This window comes from Macrosteles quadrilineatus, unplaced genomic scaffold (genome assembly GCF_028750875.1).
Source record: "Macrosteles quadrilineatus isolate MER2022 unplaced genomic scaffold, UCM_ALF_1.0 Scaffold_1__1_contigs__length_201487025, whole genome shotgun sequence".
In the NCBI taxonomy this organism is placed as follows: domain Eukaryota; kingdom Metazoa; phylum Arthropoda; class Insecta; order Hemiptera; family Cicadellidae; genus Macrosteles; species Macrosteles quadrilineatus.
In genome coordinates, this window is record NW_026542594.1 from 136,329,313 (window position 1) to 136,344,310 (window position 14,998).

A 14,998-nucleotide genomic window follows, 5' to 3' on the forward strand; every position below is an offset into this window, starting at 1 on the left:
TCACGATCATGGCAAATAACAAAATGCATGTTGTGGGAATCCAACTTAAATAACACAAGCTAAGTATTATTACACTAATGGGACTACCACAACGGCCAACACTGACTACTGATACTTGAAAAGCACATAAATTTTACGACGTTCGACTAAAATAACACAGTAGCATGCAAGTAAATAACCCCCACTTTCACCTTGTCCCATATGGTATACAATATACTCAATCACACACAGGACCAATGTCATTGTGACAAAAAAAGTTAACAATTCAAAGCTAGTAAGACCGCGTATCTGTGAATACAAATGAAAGGGAAATTAAAGCGTTGGCCAAATCATAGCAAATAGACGTAGACATTTCGTATTCACACGTTTCTTACAATATTGTAGGTAAGCAAGAATCGAGTGTTTTATTATAAACACACCCATCGACCTCCATTCCAAGAACTTTTTCCATACTAAGTGCCAATTGATAAGCCAGTTTTAAAATGTGTTAAAACAATTCGTTAGCTTGTCATTGTTTCTTCCCAAAAATTACCCTCTCCCTACTTCAGTGCTTAGGTGACCAAATTATCCACTAAATAAACAGTTTTATAGTTTTCTTTTTGTATATGAAAAGTCGATGCCTGAACTGATATTCAACAACTGATTCATCTATGGCGTAAATAAACCACTACTTCGTTATACTGTATGTTGAAAATGACTGTCTCTAGATGATTATTTATATGTTAATTTAATTCATCAGATGTTTTATTTGTTTACATTTTGCAATTAGTGTTTTCCTTTTGATGGATTGTTAAGAGTTGGTCTTGACTAGTTATGTCTGAATAAAATTGAGGTTCTTTTTGTACTATGTTTTCTTGAGATCATTTAAAAAGTATACCCCTTTTAGAAGAATCAGTCTCGCGTTTTAGCATTTGGCGACCGTGACAGGACAGTATGATGAGTGAAACTGATGTTAGAGAATTTAATAAGAACAAGAAACATAGAACTGTTGTTAGGGCAAACTTTTCAAGACTAGTGAACCATTTAAAGGATGAACTCACACAGGAAACGGTTCACTTAGATGAATTGAAAGGTAGGTTTCAAACTGTAAGTATGATTTATGAAGAGTTAAAGAATTTAGACACAAAGATATCTTACCATTTATTTTAATATGAGGAAAGTGAAGCAATTCTTGAAGAAGAAGTGTCTAAAGCTTATAGTTATTTGGAAAACTAAAATCAAGTAAATGTTTTGGTACAAAGTAAAATAAATGAGTCTAGAGATTATGATTTGGTCACTAGTAATTCAACTAAGAGTGGAAGTTCAAATTTAAAGACCAAACTTAAACTTCCCAAGATTGAACTAATAAAATTTAGCGGTAATCTTAAAGAATGGCTTCCTTTTTGGGGAATTTTTAAGAGGATAGATGAAGATCCCTCTATTGATGATGTTGATAAGTTCCACTATTTAGTTCAGGCTACTATTCCAAATTCTAAAGCGAGACAAATTGTAGATAGCTATCCTGCTACATCAGAGAATTATAGAGACGCTATTCAGAGTTGAAAAAGTCGTTTTGGAAGGGATGGTCTTTTGATAGAACTCTATGTTCGAGAACTTTTAAAGTTGCTACTCAATAACTTGAGCCAAAAGGTAGTGATTTCGACTTTATTTGACAAATTAGAATGTCAAATCAGAGCTCTTGACACATTAGGAGTAACTACTGATAAATGTGCGGCTATTCTTTACCCATTAGTTGAGTCGTGTTTGCCAGAGGATCTTTTAAGGGCGTGGCAACGTCATTCCGACTTTGATCCAGAAGCTGATTTGAAGAATAGACTCGATGCACTTTTGAAGTTTCTGCGTATTGAAGTGACAAATGAGGAGCGAATTTCACTTGCTACCTCTGGTTTTGGGGACTCGAAGAGACAATTGGGTAAGTCATCCAAACCATTCTTAAGTGACGAAATGGAATCAATAACAACTGCAGCCGGACTTGTCAACCAAAAGGTTGGTAAACCCCCTATGAAATGTATTTTTTGTGGTGAAAAACATTTGACAGAAAATTGTAAGAGTTGTAGTAATCTGACACATTTAGAAAAGGTAAACCTATTATCAAGTAACAGATGTTGTTATCGTTGCACAAAGTATGGCCATGTCAGTAAGAAGTGTCATGTTCGCTTAAACTGCTCTCTTTGCAATAGTCGACATGCAACAGTAATGTGTAACAAGTCTCAAGATAAATCTAATGTAAATTATGTTAATGATAACACTTTAGTACCTTGTGAAAGTAATTTAGCTAATAATGCACACTCTGAAGTATTTTTACAAATTGTACGTGTGAATATTAGAGGAAGTAATAAAGAACGAGCAGCACGAGTCATTTTTGACTCTGGTTCTCAAAGGTCCTACATTTTGAAGAAAACTGCAGAAGAAATGGGGTATGTATCATTTGGAAAGGAAACCCTTAATCATGCATTGTTTGGTGGATCAGTAACAAATGCTGTAAAACACAATCGACATAAAGTAAGGTTAAGTGATTTGGGTAACAATTACTATTGCAACTTTGAGGTATTAGATCAAGATGTGATATGTAATAATATTTCAACAATCAAAGCGGGCCCTTGGATAAACAAATTACAGTCTTTTGGTATTAATGTTTCTGACACTGTAGAAGGGCCAATTTAAGTTTTGATTGGATCTGATATTGGTGGAAAGTTGTTTACAGGGAAACGTCATGTTTTGACAAATGATTTAGTTGCAATGGAAACCTTACTTGGTTGGGTGTTAATGGGGAAAGGAAAAGTAAAAGGAGTGACATGTAGATCAAGTGTAATGACTATAACATCTTTGTTAACACCTATTTCTGACAAGTGTAGTGTAGACATTCCTAATATAGAGGATCCTGTAACTGTCAAGATGGAATCTGAAAATAATAAGATTTGTGAATGTGATGAAGACGCTTTTGGATATGAATTTAAAAAGTCTGTATCATCAAGTATAGCAATTTTGAACTCAGAAAGTTCAAACAAAAAAGAAGTAGAAGAAGTGCAAGATAAAAAAAGTTCAAATGGAAAAGTTGTAAATAAAGTTAAATTTAGAAAACGAGGAAAACAAATTAAGTTACCAAAAAGACTGAGCTTTTAATATGATAATATGTGTTTTGAGTCTTTAAATAATGGAAACTTAAGACTCAAAAGGTGGGAGTATGTTGAAAATGACTGTCTCTAGATGATTATTTATATGTTAATTTAATTCATCAGATGTTTTATTTGTTTACATTTTGCAATTAGTGTTTTCCTTATGATGGATTGTTAAGAGTTTGTCTTGAATAGTTATGTCTGAATAAAATTGAAGTTCTTTTTGTACTATGTTTTCTTGAGATCATTTAAAAAGTATACCCCTTTTAGAAGAATCAGTCTCGCGTTTTAACACTGTACAAGATTAAGTTCGAAACTTTTTCAGTAATTGAAAATGTACCACTCTCGCTTCCTTTCAATTTATAAGAGTCTGTTAATGCTGGTAACAACAACGTCGGGTCACTGAAAAATCAGGTATAGTTGTACAGAATAACATATTTTTGTTTCAATATCCTCGCTCTCCAATTAAATAGTGAAGATGTTCGTGCTCAAATGTTAAATGTATTCTACCTATAAACTGGAAAGCTATGGCCTTTTAGGTTAGAACAAGCCATTATATATTATATTCTAAAACATTTAGTACATCAATAAACAAACTTCAATCTAGGATTTCGACTCTTTCGAGGCTAATAATGTATAATATAAATCAATACCAACTGCATAATTGTATATCACTCACTGGTAAACGCTATAACTAACTATACATTTAAAATAATACAGACAAATATTGAACAGGCATTGTTGAATTTTAACTTCCAACGATTACTTGATCGATTACTTAAACGATTACTACACAACAAGAACTAAACAACAACAAAACAATTATTGAGCATGCCAATTCCACGAAACATTCGTCAGACAACATCAACCACTGACAATGTTACCAGGAATTCACAGGAGTCGACAGGTGGACCGGGCCCGACAGCGCTGAGCTCGGCGACCACTGAGGAGGAGAAGGAGCGCCGTGCGGGCAGCATGGAGGCGGCGACGGCGGAGGCGGCAGTGTGGTGGCGGCATGGTGGTGCGTCGGGGAGGAACCCTCGCCACAGGGGCAGATCCCTGGGGGGAGGACACGTCCTAGAAAGACCTCTGGAGGGAGGCTCCTCGCTCTCCTCACTGTCAGATGCGGGGAACACACGCTCTGCCTGGACGCAGCACATGTCTCACGGGCCTGGCATGACTCCACCTGAGACAGTGGTGCCAACTGACAGATGGGCTACGACTTTCCGGCAGAGTTGAAAACAAATTAAGGTTTGTAGGCTTTTCTATTACACGCAATGGAGTGTAAATGCAGCTACTATAGCTAATATTGAACTAGTTTGTTGGACCTTAAAATAATATAGCTTTAATGACTATTGCAGTAACAGTGAGCAAGGTGTGTCATCTTTGATACAATGCATGTTTTAATTATAGTTTAAATGCAGCCCTGTGTTCGCCTGCGATATCTTTTGTGATTACGTTTCCTATCATAAATACCATGTTATATTGATTATGGAGATTAGATATAAGTACATTAAATTATAATTCTGCAACGCAACGGCGAAACACCAGGATGTATATTTCAAGGCGAAGAAGTTTTTTTTTTCAAGCGAACATCTCTGCGAGTTGCAATGACTGAATCATTGCTTTTTTTAAACGACTAGATAACAAAAGCACGTAGCTTATACGACCACTGTTCTATGACTACAGATAATGTGTATGCTTTCCAACGAGCCTAACCCCACCACCCTCACCACCTGTCGCTGAACAGTACGCTACAGAAGATAGATAGTTTTTTTTGCTGCACGTTTGGTTTAAAGGTAAAGAGAATGAGCTTTTTCAGTTTTAAGTGTATTGAAAAACGAATTATTTGCTGAATTCACATTCGGTTTAAACAATTTTAAACGTGGTCTACACATGCCATTAAAACATTTAAAACATAAGAAGCTATATTTAGATTTAATTCAGTACCTTTATTACCAATGTACTTTGGGATTGAAAATTAAATTTGTTAAACCTCAAGCTATAGAGACTTCAACACATTTCTTATTTCGTACAGATCTCTAGTAATGTAAAACTTTTGTAGTTTTGATTTTTCAGTTAAAACATCACAAAAGAGGAGGGAAGGTAATATCCCTAATACGTTGAGGCGGGCGCTTTCGTTTGGAAAATAAAAGGGTTTAGAACAACGTGGCGCCGCTACAGCACCTGTCTGGTGATGAGAGTGAAGCTTGTCTGATGAAAAATAGCTGCTCTGTAAATTAAACCTTGCCACCAATTCTACTTTTTATCACCACCAGACATATTTGCACTGGCATTGGTATAGCTTTTAATGAAAAAGGTGTTAGTCATGTGCTAGAAATTCAATTCATTACATATTGGGATTTGCTCCATGTAGCCTGTGTAAAATAGTATACTGTAATATGCTGCATGGTAACTTTCGCAATACAGAATACACATAAATGTAGTTTATCATTCCATTTTTCATTGTTGATTGACCAATGAAAATACAAATGAGTTTTTGTTGAGTATAAATGTAATGCCAAGCAATTAATAATATATTAAAAATGATCACCTAAAGTAGGTAGTTAAATTTACTACCATTATAGCTTTGAGCCAATTAATGTGTGTGTTTGGTTTTATATGATAACTGTAATTGCTCTTATACACCACACAAACATACTTACCCACACCATGCTGGTTGGGTATAGTATTACTTTATAACTATTGTTGAGTGTATGAGGGATAACATTTCTCTAATATTTTTCCATCGCGAAATTAAAGCTTGATTAACTTCGAGTGTCATGAACAATTTCTAAATACCCCCGCCGCAGCAAACCTGCAGACTAAGCGAATTTCAACTTGTCCGATTACATTTTTACAAAAATATTTCCATAAATAAGACATATTTATTCCCAATTTAAATAACATTAGATTTAATGACTGTATAGGTTTGCTGCTACAAGGAAGGTAAAAGGTGTTTTTGACCATACGTCAATAGTATAGGATAAAATAAATAAATTTGCCAAATTTTATCAATATATATCCATAAACAAGTAACCTACAACAGTTTTCATTTTCTCCGTAAGAATAACATGGGAATTTTAAATTACACTATTTTTTAACTTTCTCCGTGACCATTAAGCATACAACAGCGCTTCAATATAATAAATTATTTCTTTTTTTAAGCTCAAAAAAACGGTTTAAAAATAAATTCCAAAATGTTTTGTTTTAAGTGTCAAAAATGGGAAACCCCCATTTTTACCCCATAAACCCCTGTTCCCATGGTCCGATTATGCTGGTTCGCGAAGTCGTTCGAATAAACGTAGGTTTACACGTTTGTACCAAATTTCATCAAAATCGGATCATTTTTGCTCGAGTTATCGCGCTAACGGACACACACACACACACATATATAAATAAATAAATATATATATATATATATACATGAATTTGAACGGAAGGTGTTTTTGGCCTCTAGGGACCTCAAAATGAAAAATTAAATCGGTCCCGGGTCCAAAAAAATGGCTAAAATGGTAATGAAATTTAGTCACCGATGCAAAGTAGCTATTTTCTTTCCCTTGAGTGAGGAATCCAGAAACTTTACCTAAATATGCTGATGGAGCGCTATATCGTTTCGGATATTTCTCTTTGCGATGAAAACCCAATGCAGAGAAATAAAATCTAGTACAAATCAAAGTGAAAAATATTCAATATAGGTTTATTTAGTAACTTATCAACTTCTTGATAGACTGTAAAATTTAAATCTCATGTTTATAAAATGATTTTAGGATAACAATTTACTATAGACCTACATACTACGCATAAACAAATCAGATAATGTAATTATAAACGGGGCAAAGCCCGCGGGTACAGCTAGTACAGTATATATATATAAGAAATGCATCCTTGAAATTATTCACTCCCCGTCAGTTCATCAAACCATTGACCTAAAAATACCACTTGGACTAACCAGTGCTGAATATAAATTAAATATTTATGCACGTTATAAATATCAAAATCATTTACGTTAGCAATTAATTGTTAAAATTTACCATTATTATCAAATGGCGGTCTCTCTGATGTGGACAATTCGATCTTTAAGGACCAGTTGAAGCCATTTATAAATTGAACTACAGTAGGTTACAAAATAATGAGCCTCTACGAAGTATGCTGCTAACTATAAATCTAGTTTATACTTTTTTGGCACTTTTTTAGATGACATAAAAGACGCTCTAGCTCACAGTTATACTTTCAACGTGGTTTGGCTAAAAAGTTATGTATTCTACAAGGATCGGTAGTTGGTACCAGCAACTCTGTAGGTAACTTATCGTAACTATTGAACGTTGATTTTTACTCTAAAACTGTCTACAGCTTTAACACGGGGTTGAAAAGTATTTTTTACAATAGTTAAATGCTAACATATAATAATAAAAATGAATATATGCATCCTGATCAAAACTATTCACTTTAAATATTAAGGATAAAACATTGTTATCAACCATTCATTCTTATAATCAACACTCACCTTAATTCTATTGAAACGATGGGAAACTACAACCTCTATCCTTAATAAAATATTTGGATCTCTATTGAAACTAAGAAAAGTTAAATCCTAATATTTAAACCATCTTAAAAGTGACATTTGAATTATCCCGCCTTGTTATTTTAAACATTACAGAAAAATGGTTAAAATTTGTCTCTAAAGTAAGTTTTATTTGCTTGGAATTGTACAAGCATACTATAGCCAACAATTGTCACCTAAAAACTATACGTTTTAAACTATTTTATTACATTCAACGTAATCTCTGGAGGCTAACTTCTAAAATGAAATACTTTTTAAGTACAGTGCAGCATAGTTATTTACACTACTTTTTTAAACCCTATTGTTTTCAATTATCGGTTTGCTACACCCGTTTTGAATATATCGAAACAATTTCATCAGATGTTTATTCCCAAGGTGATCAAATTATTCCAATTCGTTTCAGCCGTCACGTCCTGTTCCAACCGATCGCCCCACATTGTTGTTTTATGCAAATTAACTGCGCTATAAACATTAAAACAATTGATACATTGTTGCCATGTATTGTTGCATTGTTGTTATTCAAATTTGAGGTCAATTATCCAAATGAATGGTGATATGGTATACTAAATATTTTCATCTCTTTCCACGTCTAAAGGGTATGAAAGAAACACAACACTAAGAACCGATCAAATTTACAAGAGATTTAAAAATGCATGTAAAGGTATGGTATTGGTAACCTTTAATCAATTCAACAACTATGTCATTGATAGTTTAAAAAAATCATCTCATAGCATAAAAAAATACTAAACTCAATTTTCCGTTTAGGAATCACAGTTTTAAAACTATTTGATTATGATTTAGGATAAAATGTCTCTATGGTAAGCATTACCTCTTTTTAGTTTACAGTAAAAATTAAAATGATTATATTCCTGTCTAACCAACCAGAAAGCAACAAGGGGCTTACCCTACAGCTCATATGATTTAGGGGATACTACGATTTCCATACTAGGTTTATGATAAAACTTCCTTACGCAAAATGTCACACTTTTCAAAATAAAATATAAAATTATAATTATAAACACTCATCAAGTATTTAATAGCTCTAGCAGAGTACCCGTCCGTTGTACGGGGTTGATGTATGTTTGAATTGTGCTTATTGCAATCTGAAATACCCTTGCAATGTGAAATCTACATGAAGTATCTAAAGTTTATGATAAAGATAGGTCGCAGCTACCACTGGATCATAGAGCATAATAATTAGGGGTAGTAATCTAAAATTATATTATTAAAATGTATGAAATAGCAAATAGTGTGAACGTAACTTTTCTAGAATTGGCAAAAATATACCAATCTATTTGTACTCTCTATTTGTTTTGGAAAAAAACTCTTTATATTTTTAAGTTGTATGCTCTTATCCAAAAAAAATGTTAAGTATGTATTAAATTTACAAACAAAAATATATCAAAATAATTCAACTTATGTAAACACTATAATTGTACTACTTGTTTTTTTACAAAGACCTTTAAAATAAAATTATTCAAATTAGCTAAAATTTAAATACTTACTTAGTTTTGTAAGCTAAATTGATGCAGAAACTGTTATAAAATATTACTTATTTCCTTCAATAATCAATTAATTATCAAAATCTAAGAATAAATGGACCATACGTGGTTAAATAGATAAATAAATAAGCCACGTGCTTTTACAGAATATTAAAGGCTTATTACATTTTTAACCAGCTCTGTGGAATTGTAAATTAAAGTGCATTTGACAGTTCTGCTTATTTAGCCTATATTGAGATGTCACAGCAAATGTAAACAATGTTTGCTAATTGCAGCGATGGAGACCAATCAATAGTATCTTTTAAGATCCTCATCTCTGAACTTTAATAGCCAAAGGGACAAAGCAGTAGTAAAGGGTCAGTATCGAAGTGTGAATAGTCTTAAATGGATCCTTGGTATAGTAACTATATTTTTATAAAATTTAACCCCAGTCGGTTCAGTAGATTTTACGTGATTAAGTAACACACTCACACACACATACAGACGCCATTTCATTTTTATATAATAGTTTAAAGAGTATCATTGTGGTAACTTTAGAAATAAAGGAGAAAAGTCGAATGTTAAGTCGTCATCATTTTTTCAGAGGCAACGATGATTAAACATTTTGGTACGTTTTCACTCTCGTGTAGGCCTACTGTCTCATATACGAGCACATACTGTCATCGTTTTAGTTGCACAAGACATGTTTGATCATTTCAGCGATTTATATTTAACTTTTTTTGGCAAAATATAAACCATTGTTTATAGCAAATGAATTCCTACATGTTACTCATGTTAATAAACGTATAATCTATCTTTTTTTAGAGTATGCAAATGATAGTAAGTTATTTTACTTATATTACGACTACTAGCTGATTCAGGTATCCGGTTTCAAATTAAAGAAAAACTAGTTGGTAAAAACTTTTAATAAAATACTATGATCAATGACATGATCTATTGTTAAAGTGTAAAAGTTAAAAGTAAATTATTTGGAAGTGTGATGGATACAGTAAATGCGGAGTTGGACCGTTTGCAAATGTAAACTAATGCTGTAATCGATACAGTTAGAACGCAAAGCAGATCACATTCTGAACGTGTTAATTGAATTCCTGTAATTCGAATCCAATTTATGGTACAATTCAGCGTCTGTCTATTATTTACTTTGGTAGAGGAGGGCTATTTATTACATCGTTACATGTGGTGCTTATATCAGGGTCCAGTTGAATCCACAAATTAATGATGTTTGAGTAAAATCAAATACACTGTAAACATTTATGGTAATGATTGTGTGTTGGACATAATTATTTATCTTCTCAGCCAGAAAAATGTGTATGGCAGTATTTAATATCCTGTATAATGTACACTTATGACCTGGAATTAATCTCCATATTTGGGTAGGTAGGTCTCCAGTGAGTCTCCCACTTCGTTTATAGTCAGTTCATTGTTGTTTCAACACGAATAGACCATATTGTAGTTTTAAATTAAATTCAAGGTGTATTTTTCAAACGTACGTTTCACCTAAGTAATAAATATATACTAAATATGCAATAATGGATATAATACATGCTATATCCGATGGTAATGTAATATTCACAGTATGTAAAATTGTTAATAAGCAAATTATTTTTTTTTTTTATTATTATTTTGGTATAATAGGTGAGTGATAACAATTTTTTTTACCGGACTATAACATTTTAAGTAGGAAATAACCAATGATATAAATAAACATATTTTTAATAGTATAACAAAAACACCATATGTTGAGTAATCATTATTATACTACTTTATTCTAACTACATACTGTGTAACAGAAACGTTTTTGCAAAATATTTACTACAGTTAAAAAAAGTTTAGTGTATACTTTATTTTCTTTACTATGGCGTAACTGTTTGTATTAAACTGCATTTAAAAATATAAAAATTGTATATTTTGGTTCAACATGGATAGTAGTTTTATACAATGTAAAATCCATTAAAGGGCTTTTAAAATAAGCTTTGTAATGAACGTTGAACGGTTGCAACGTATGCAAAACAATAAATTATTGATAACAGAGCAGAATCTGCTCTTCAGCGGTCTCTACGTATATGAATAACGTGGGAGTGAATGATGTATTTATGAATTAAACAATTATTCTAAGCATAACTTTCTGCAGCACGTGAAAAGCCTAGTTATACGTGAAATGTCATTGTTTTGATATAACGCATCACGTAAAAGGCCACAGCATAAATTTAATGTAAATTTATTAGATCCTTTAAATAACTAAACATTTTGTCACTGCACACTACATTAAGTATTTTTAATGTACACAAAAATTATAATTGTATCTACTATCCAGCGTAAAATATTTCTGCTTCAAGATTGTCACGATAACTCTACGGGTGAGTGAGTGCGTACTTTGCTCCCGGGCGGGATGCGTATCCAGATAGGCTACAGTGTGTGTGACTCACGGTTATGATGACTGCTGTTGTTGCTGTTGTTGTTGATGATGATGTTGATGTTGGTGATGAAGATGTTTGTGGTCCTCACAGTCGACACAGATCACACAGAGCCACCGAGGCCAAACATCACCAGACTGTGGACCCAACCCTTCAGCAGCCCAGGCTGGTTTCCATGGTAACGCGCCGCAGCCACTCGCGCACACTCCAACACGGGCAATTGACTCGTGTTGCCAACTATACCAGTTGACTGTTTGACAGCTAACTTTGTAATGTTGGTAGTGCAAAGCGCCATCTCATTGACGAAATAGATAAACATCCACTTTGATGTCTACTTGTGATTTAATTACTTTGATGTCTTGTCTATGGTAATTTAATTGGAAATGTTTCGTAAATGTAATATTTAATTTAATTGAAATAGTTTGTAAACAGTAGGAAATATATGTTAAAGTTTAAGTATTACCTTATGAAATTGGTAAAATTCAATGCACCCAAAGCTATAAATTAATTAACCACTTGTTAAGTCAATCGATTATTAAAAACATGGAATTTAGTATACATACACTATAAAAATAACGCATTTTACCTCCTATTTTTGCTAAGTAGACTTCAAATAAAAATTTACAAAATGGAAAAAAAAACACTGCACGAGAATATTAAAACACCAGGCCACAGTTTTGACGTTTTGTTTGGTTGAATTAAAATTTTAAATTCTTTAGTGACGCTAACTTTAAAAGGTTCTATTATAAGGTTCTAAAAAGTAACATTGATTATTCGTTTAAATAAATCTAGCTGGAATCTAAAAATACCGTTGGGCCTTTAAAGTAATCAATAAACATAACATAATTTTGAAATAATCATAAAGAGATGAAAAACAAACATATCAGCTTGGTATTAAATTCTAGCACGACATAATGCGATCTGAGAACTAAAAAGTATATTCCATTATAACTAACCATAGAGTAGTAGTGTTTTATGTGTGGAGCAAATTTGATCGAAAGAAATGGTGATCCCCATTTTATTGGCGATGAAAACAAATATAGTAGTTGTGTGTAGTAAAATGTGACAGCTGTACTTTCAACTTCAACCCCCAATTTGGCACGAAATTAAATACTAATAATTATTCGATAGTATTCTTTTTTATTTACAAAAGGTACAGTCATATGTTTATTTTAAGAGTATTTATTATACCAATATGAATCTACAAATAAAATTTAGACGAATATGTTACACAGCTTCAAGTTCATTAACATCTTTTAATTTCTGTCATCAATAAATGACTCACATTTTTATAGAGTTGTTAACCAAAGTTTTAAAATACCACATTCAATTCGCCAAAACATGTTACTTTTTACTTTTATTTTAACCTTACGAATTCTTAAAACGCATCTTATGGAGTCAAATAGTATACTATGTATGATATCTGCAAAACACGTACTGTAAAACATCTTTTATCATGTTTTCAAACTAAATTTATAGACACGTTCCCCGACATAATCAAAAAATGACGAGGAGCGTATATCAATGTATAGTAAGGATATTTGTTTATTTCATACACACGATAATTGCCATATAATTATGCAAAATTATAGCTCAAGGAAACTCCTTTGAAAATTTGCAATTTTCTTATTAAAATACATTTAGATTATTACCTGTTTCTTCTTTAACTTGTTCTCGAGCACTAAGATTAAAATATTAAAGTTACATTTAGTTTTTTAATGGATACATGTTGTCACTAGATAAAAATAATGATGTTATTTTTTCTTGTTATATTTCCTAGTATGATAGAGAATAAACATTTTACAATGTGATGGAATCATTATTAAGTTTATAGTATTCAGACAAACTTATATTTTGTATTAACAAGTTAACCGAAGCCAAGTTAAGTTGATGAGCTATTCAAAAGTCAACATTTTGAAAATGGGTAACTGGTTCATGTAAAGGATATTGACTATCCGAACGATTCTTCTGAGACAAAATTCTCTTTTTAAATAAACTAACGTAGTTTTACAATTACTTTATGAGGCGCCTTTAATTTTGCAAAGTAAGGATAAAGGACGGTTAACGAAAGGTTAAGTAACATTGAGAACTTGATAATGAGCTCAAGTTCAACAGAGCTGGCACCGCGACGTAACCTAGATGTTGCTAAGCAAGTTGTAGTAGAGACAAAATTACAGAGGACAAACTATATGGTTTTTCTGAATAATTCCTTATGCCCCAACAATAGAATACTTGTAGCTACGACCCTTTATAAAACATTGTTTCAATAAGCATTAATAAGTGTATCATGAAGACCACTGCATATTGGATCTAATATTGAAAAATGAACGCTGGTTAATAAAATGATAAAGATATATCAAAAGATATTTGGTAAAAGGGGAAGCTAAACCTCTTTTAACGTTTACAACAGTGGTTTACAGACCATAAATCTGTTTTAAATAATAATAAATAATGAATGAGTTCAATGACAATTGTAATAACGAGGTTACTTATTTCTAAATTGTATGTCTGTCTTTTTATAAATTGAACTACTTAAAATTAAGCAATCAGAAGTCTTAAATTCAGCTTATTAAACAGTAAGATATTCAAAATCTAAGATTAAAAGTTTTTTAAAGGTACTGGATATTTACAAATATAGCATAGAGCAAAATTCACGTAAATGTCCATACGTTAAGTTTCCTAATACATGATTTTGTAAGAAATAAAATTAAAAATAGATTAGCCTCCACACATTACTCTGCATTTGCTTATACAAAGTGTATACCTACCAGTACATTAAATTTGATAAATTAGTACAAATTTCATGAAGTTAAAACATTTAAATAAATAATTTCTGCAAAAAGCGACACTTCATTCGTTGGTGAAAGTACTGACCAATTTTAAACCAAATCATGATTTTTGACAAAGTAAGCAAAACAGAATTAATAAGGCAAAGGAGATTAAACTAATCTCATTAAAATGGGGTGGAGTTTAAAAACTAGATTACAAGGGATTATCCAAAATTAAACACTTTCTTTCTTGCTTCTGACACTCGCTTAACTTCGATATGTGGAGTCTAGCCCAAGCTTGCCAGTCTAGTTATTTCTCATGTGACGTGTCCTACTGGATGTTATAATACAGCTCCAGGGGTTCCTTGTTCCTGACTAGCTATATACCGTACTAGTAAAGTGATCTTCCACTTCAACTTAAAGACAGGCACATCGTTATCGATGTGTCTCCAAGCCTGCAAGATACATTATACCTATCACTAATTAGAGCGTCTCATAGAAAACAACTCTGTAAATCGGTTAGGTGTCCATTCAAACTCAGTCCCTGAAATTAATTGGGGTAGAAGGAAAGCTGACTTTGAACTTTGGATCGAATGTGTTGATAAGCCCTTTCAGTTCATAAATACAGTAGCTG

At 32.4% G+C, this 14,998-nt stretch overlaps 1 protein-coding gene across 1 annotated transcript in view; it reads right to left on the reverse strand.

The window, feature by feature from the left end:
* LOC128985453 (uncharacterized) overlaps positions 1-11,776 on the reverse strand; it is a 34,956-nt gene extending 23,180 nt beyond the window's left edge. The window contains exons 1-2 of the mRNA XM_054404944.1: positions 11,609-11,776; positions 4,001-4,302 (exon numbers count right to left, since the gene is read on the reverse strand). Coding sequence (XP_054260919.1) covers positions 4,001-4,276 — 276 coding nt within the window. The 5' untranslated portion in view covers positions 4,277-4,302; positions 11,609-11,776. The remainder of the gene's footprint in view (positions 1-4,000; positions 4,303-11,608) is intronic.
* Positions 11,777-14,998: the final 3,222 nt, after the last annotated feature.